The sequence below is a fragment of the Tribolium madens genome, unplaced genomic scaffold, assembly GCF_015345945.1.
Source record: "Tribolium madens isolate multiple individuals breed KSU strain unplaced genomic scaffold, Tmad_KSU_1.1 Scaffold_96;HRSCAF=242;Tcas5.2_LG5, whole genome shotgun sequence".
Lineage (NCBI taxonomy): Eukaryota > Metazoa > Arthropoda > Insecta > Coleoptera > Tenebrionidae > Tribolium > Tribolium madens.
The window spans coordinates 348,266-354,670 of record NW_025401068.1 but is presented as its reverse complement, the minus strand read 5'-3'; the positions used below and the strand labels follow the sequence as shown (position 1 = coordinate 354,670).

The 6,405-nt window shown below is 32.3% G+C and overlaps 1 protein-coding gene across 1 annotated transcript; it reads left to right on the top strand.

The window, feature by feature from the left end:
- Positions 1-206: 206 nt before the first annotated feature.
- Positions 207-1,109, top strand: LOC123013002. The gene is made up of 2 exons (XM_044411276.1): positions 207-842; positions 897-1,109. Exons 1-2 carry the CDS (start codon positions 597-599, stop codon positions 984-986), a joined length of 336 nt encoding a protein of 111 aa, XP_044267211.1. The 5' UTR covers positions 207-596; the 3' UTR covers positions 987-1,109.
- The last annotated feature ends 5,296 nt before the right edge of the window (positions 1,110-6,405 follow it).

Here is a 6,405-nt window from a genome sequence, read left to right as displayed (position 1 = left end):
TTGAATTGAATTTAAAATGCTTCGAATTAGCGATATTCTGAATTGCTTGGTAATTGCTAAAGCAGAAGAAGGATTGTCGGTCAGATAGATTGCTCAGGGCTATAATATTATCAAAAATTTTATTACAAAAATTGTAGTTTTAAATTAGCTATTTATACAACTAGTTGCAATACGAAGGCTTTTTTCGCTCTAGACGTGAACACGTCGTGTGCGAAAAAAGCGAAGTATTGCAACGAGTTGTATAAAAGGCCTTTTACAATTTTGCAAAAATTTAAGTAAAATAATAATTAATTTTTACTGGGAATAAATTGAATTTAAAAGATAGGTAGCTGTTGGTTACTGTCATTTTTATAATAAACAACGAAAACGATCTGAAGATGGCATTTTTAAAAGTTTGCGATTACTTAACTGTTTTTGGAAAATAATGAGTGATTCAGAAGAAGACAACGTTCTAGAGCGTATTGAAGCTGCTGCACAAGAGGCCATCTCAAATTTAATCCCCCAGAAATCCCGCGTCGCTTACGAGATAACATAGGTACAGCCGTTTCGAAGAATGGAGGTCTAAACAAAAAGTAAATTGCATTAATGAGAAAGTGATGTTGGCGTACTTCCTTGAAAAAATAAAAATTGTAAAGCCCTCAACGTTGTGGAGTGTATATTCCATGTTAAGAACCATGATTTCAATCAACAAAAACCTTGATTTGAGTAAATACACTATTTTGATCGCATTTTTGAAACGACAAAGTGAAGGATATCGCGCCAAGAAATCCAAAAGCTTCAGTAAGGAAAATATTGAAAAGTTTCTTACAACAGCAAATGACGAAGATTACTTAATGCAAAAAGTAAGAGTTTTTTCTGTCGTATAAGTTTGGTTACTATTTACTTTTTGTTTTCAGGTGGTTTTAATAACAGAAGTTACGGGAGCTTGTCGAAGGAGTTATGGACCACCCAGTGAATGGCCCCCTTTATATATTGTAGTTGCTTAGTTAGCATTTTTATCTTATAAATAGTAGTGATCCTGTAAACAAATTAGCTTTTATTATTCGACTAGCTTTTATTATTCTACATTCTCAATGTAAAGTTCGGTAATAAAACTCGTTTCCGAAAACTGTGAGTTTTTTATTTTTAAAAACCAAGTGTCAGTGGCTAAAAACAAAATTGGCGCAGTCAGTAGGATCAATTCAATCGATTGATTGATAAATTCGGTTACAAACGGTCAGTAAAGAAAAACGCGTTTGGTTTGTTTCAACAATTAAAATCGAGAACGATCCATCAAACCAAGCCCAAGCACTTCAGAGTTCGGATCCTAAAAATTTCGTGAAGACGAGGACAAACATCGCCAACTCCTACACACCCCGGGTAGAGGACAAACATCGCCAAAGCCTGGTTTAGTTTTAAGGACAGGTCGAGGACAAGCATCGCCAACACCTGATTAGGTTAAGTCAAAGAAGTTAAAAAAAAAAGAAGTTCAAGAAGTCTCAAGAAGTCCCAATGAAAATCGCACTCTACACACTGTAAGTGACATAATTTTACTCATTTTCAAATCAAATCCAATTCAACATCTCCATGGTCAAGTCCCATCTGGATTGTACCAAAAAAATTAGACGCTTCAGGAAAACGAAAATGGCGATTAGTTATTGATTATCTAAAGTTAAACGAACAAACTATTGACGACAGATACCCGTTACCAAACATTAGAGACATTTTAGATAAATTAGGAAAAAGCCAGTATTTTACAACCCTTGACTTAGCAAACGGTTTTCATCAAATAGAAATGCATCCAAATGATAAACCCATTGCTTTCGCCTCACGAACATTAAACGAAACTGAACAAAAATATAGCACCGTTGAAAAAGAATTATTAGCCATCGTATGGGCATGTAAATATTTCAGACCTTACCTTTTTGGACGAAAATTCACTATTTTTACCGATCATAGACCTTTAATTTGGCTCTTTAAATTACGCGAACCCAACTCAAAATTAATTAGATGGAGACTGAAATTAGAAGAATTCGATTATGATATTGTATATAAAAAAGGAAAATTAAATACTAATGCAGACGCCCTTTCTCGAATCCAAATTAATGCTTTATTAGAAAATGAATCAATGATTAATAATCCCGGCGACATAAATCGTGATATTTTAGATTTTGATGCTATATTACAAAGCAATGAAGAACCCACCGAAGAATTTTTAGAAATAATGAAATCCTTATCTGAAATACAAGTTCCAACTCAAAACAATCCTAACAGCCCAATTCCAGGACCATCAACAAAACCCGATTCTCCTAAACGTAAATCCTCAAAATTTAAAATTTTATCCGACGTACAAATTAAACCACCTGACAAGACACATTTCTCTCGTTTACCATCAAATACTCAATACTCAGATACTCAACACTCAAATGCAAACGAAACAACTAATAATGGAATAAAAATTTTAAAAATGATAAATAACAAAGTTAACCAAATTTTAGTTTATCCACATCCTTATCCAAAATTAGAAGTGACACAGCAAAACTATGAACACCATAAAATAATAAAAGTAAAAATCCCGGAAATTAACAATGAAAATTTCATTTTATCCTTTTTAAAAGACTATACCATTTCAAACAAAACTTATTGCGTTTACTTTCATAAAGAATCACTTTTCAAAAATTTCAATCAAATTTATTTAAAACATTTTAATGAAAAAGGACCAAAATTAATTAAATGTTCTAAATTAGTAAACACTGTAACCAATCCTGAAGAACAAATAATGTTAGAAAAACATCATCACGAAGGTAAAGTGAACCACCGCGGAATTAATGAAACCATTGAATATTTAAAAAGAAACTATTATTGGATTAATATGAAAAATACGGTTCCAAATTATATTAATACATGTGAAATTTGCCAAAGAACAAAGTACGCCCGTAAAAAACCTTACACACCACTAATGCATACAGAAACACCTCAAAAACCATTCCAAATTGCTCATATTGATGTTTTCACTTATAATGGCAAAAATTATTTAACACTCGTAGATTCAGTTACAAAATTTGCACAAGCTATACCTATTGAAGGAAAAACAGCGATTCACATCAGCGAAGCTTTAATTAAATATTTTACAGCATTTGGCATACCCGAAAAATTAATCATAGATCAAGGAACCGAATTTAATAATGAAACGGTTAAAGAAATTCTAAATTTACATAAAATAAAAATTCACTTTACTACAGCAGCACATCATGAATCAAACAGCATAGTTGAAAGATTTCAYTCGACAATTATTGAACATCTTCGAATCCTCCAAGAAATGTACCTTCGCGAAAATAATAATTTAATGGACTAAGCAATAATTGGTTACAACAACTCAATCCACAGCTCAACAAATTACACTCCTTTCGAATTAACTTTTGGTCACACACATTCTCGAAATCCTAATGAAATTTTTTCCAAACAGCCTTTTATTCCGAATATTCTCAAAATCATCGCGACAAGTTAAAACACGTTTACAACAAGGTTAACGAAAATCTCGAAAATCAAAAAGTTAAAATATTAACAAAACAAAATTTTAATGGTGAAACGAGTAACGAATTTCATTTAGGTCAAACCGTTTATAAACTAAATCAAAAAACAACACGAAACAAAAAGATCAATAAATTTTTAGGCCCTTTTGAAATTACCGAAATATTAGAAAGAAATCGTGTCGAAATTACTGACAAATACAACAAAAATAAAAAAGAAATTATTCATATTAAAGAACTACGAAAACCTGACTTTGTTCCAGATTCTTATCCTGCGTCACCGCAGAGTATAACCTCCCAAAGTTCCACAAACTAAATAAAAATCCAGGTCTCCTTCCTCTAAAAATTGGTAATGCCCAAAATCAAATAGATAAATGGTCTTTTATCCAAATTTTCAATATTTCAAATATTATCGACGAATTTCACACATTACAATCAAAATTTTTAAGACTCAAAAATGCTCTCAAAAACATTACACATGGAACTAAAGAATTTTATAACTCCTATCGTTTAATTGAAACTTTCGATTTAAAAATCAATACTTTATTTATTCAATTAAACCCACTAATCAACAAAAGACAAAAACGAGGTCTCATCGACGGATTAGGATCAATCATAAAATCAATTACAGGAAATTTAGACCAAAACGATGCCGAACAATATGACAAAGTCATTGAAACCCTTTCGAAAAATCAAGTACGAGTTAAAACATTACTGAAAGAACAAATCACCATCCTAGAAAAATCAATACAAAATTTTAATAAATCAATTGACACAATTAGGCATAACGAATTAATTTTGGAATCCCGAATTCTGCAAATCGAAACAATYTTAAAACAAACACAACTGACTAACCTTGACACCCATGCTTATTTCACAATAGAAATGATACTTTCCCAGATTACCACAGCTTATCAATTAATTTATGATATTCTTGRAAAAATCGAAATTGCAATTACATTTTCAAAATTGAATACTTTTCATAATTCCATCGTTGAATCCGCAGAACTTTTACGCGAAATTCAAAAAATCAAATTAACRYAAAATCGTTTACCTTTTGRCCCTACAATTGATAATTTGCTTTTATTCGAAAAAATTCTAACTGTCAAAAGTTATTCTAAGGGCAATCAAATAGTTTTTATCATTGAAGTACTTATCACAGAAAATGAAAATTATAACTATTTCCATCTATATTCATTACCAACACCCAGTAACTCCACCTTCAAAGTCATTATCCCAAAATCCAAATTTTTACTTCTCAATGAGTGGAATTATGCATTAACATATAGTAGATGTCAAGAAATTGTGAACCGAGAATTCATTTGTCAATCAATAACCACAGTCAGAATTACAAAAGAAGATGCCCCTTGCGAAGTTCAATTATTAAAATTTTCAAGCCAGACCCACAATTGTCAACAAATGCCAGTCCATGTACGAAGCTCAAAAATCCAAAAACTCGAAAATAACAAGTGGATCCTTATCCTACCCAATAAAACAGTGGCTATCCGAAGATGCGATCAAAACAAAGACAACATCCCTCTTCACGGAAGTTTCTTACTTGAACTCGATTTCTCATGTGAAATTCGAATAAACAACGTCCTTATCAAGACCAACCAACCGAATAACCCACGAAATTTTTACCAAAATATCGAACTACCACCGCTGGAACTCGAAGAATCAATCAATCAATCACTTCACGAACATATTCCAAATTTGACCCCCTGAAACTCGACACCATCAACCTCGATGAACTACGACAAATACAGGCGTCTATCAACGTCATGAAACCCAAAATTGACCAAATACCCGAAGAACGACCGGTTCATTACGACAATATTAGCGTTTGGACCATAATATTATATTTAATCCTTATATTTTTAATCGTTTATGTTTTATATGTTATAATAGTTAAAAAAGGGTACCACTTCACAAAAATTATGTCCAAAATAGAAGAAAACGAAAATAATTCAAGATCCGAAGATGGAAAACGTCAAATTCCGGTGCCGAAACTTATAATCGACCCCCGAATTCAACTCTAAGGGCGGAGGAGTTATGGACCACCCAGTGAATGGCCCCCTTTATATATTGTAGTTGCTTAGTTAGCATTTTTATCTTATAAATAGTAGTGATCCTGTAAACAAATTAGCTTTTATTATTCGACTAGCTTTTATTATTCGACATTCTCAATGTAAAGTTCGGTAATACAACTCGTTTCCGAAAACTGTGAGTTTTTTCTTTTTAAAAACCAAGTGTCAGTGGCTAAAAACAAAATTAAGGCAAGAATTACACAATTTAAAAGTAAATGATGTAGAAGATTTAGGAGAATTTATAAAAAGTATGTTGCCGATCACTAAAACAAAACTGCCTCGTGAGTTCAGAGTAACAAAAGGAAATTTCAAAGACCTAAACTTGGTGGATATGGTTCGCAAATATGCAACACTGCACCCATCTCATACTCCTCATGCCAGATTTTTTATAAATTATAAAAAGGGAAGAGGTACCGTGCAACCAGTGGGCATCAATACCTTCGGTGGTCTCCCAAGTAAAATTGCAAATTTTTTGAACTCCCAAGTGCAAAAGAATATACTGGACATTGCTTTAAAAGAACTTCAGCGTCTTTATTAGCCAACGCAGGAGCTGATATGTCGGTTATAAAAAGACATGGAGCCTGGAAATTTTCAAACGTAGCTGAAGGATACGTAGATGATTCTTTAGAGAATAAAAAGAAGATCTGCAAGTTGCTAATACGTGGAGAAGATCAGGAAAACACCCAGATTGAAAAAAAAATGAAATTTAATGAAACTGTTACTGTTACTGTTACTGTTACTGTTACTGTTACTGTTACTGTTACTGTTACTGTTACTGTTACTGTTACTGTTACTGTTACTGTTACTGT

What these genes read in the sequence shown, in the direction of transcription:
- LOC123013002 (XM_044411276.1), top strand. Translation starts at nt 597, where the DNA reads ATGTTGGCGTACTTCCTTGAAAAAATAAAAATTGTAAAGCCCTCAACG. An exon ending in AAGATTACTTAATGCAAAAA is followed by an intron (nt 843 to 896) that starts GTAAGAGTTTTT and finishes TTTTGTTTTCAG; the next exon opens with GTGGTTTTAATAACAGAAGT.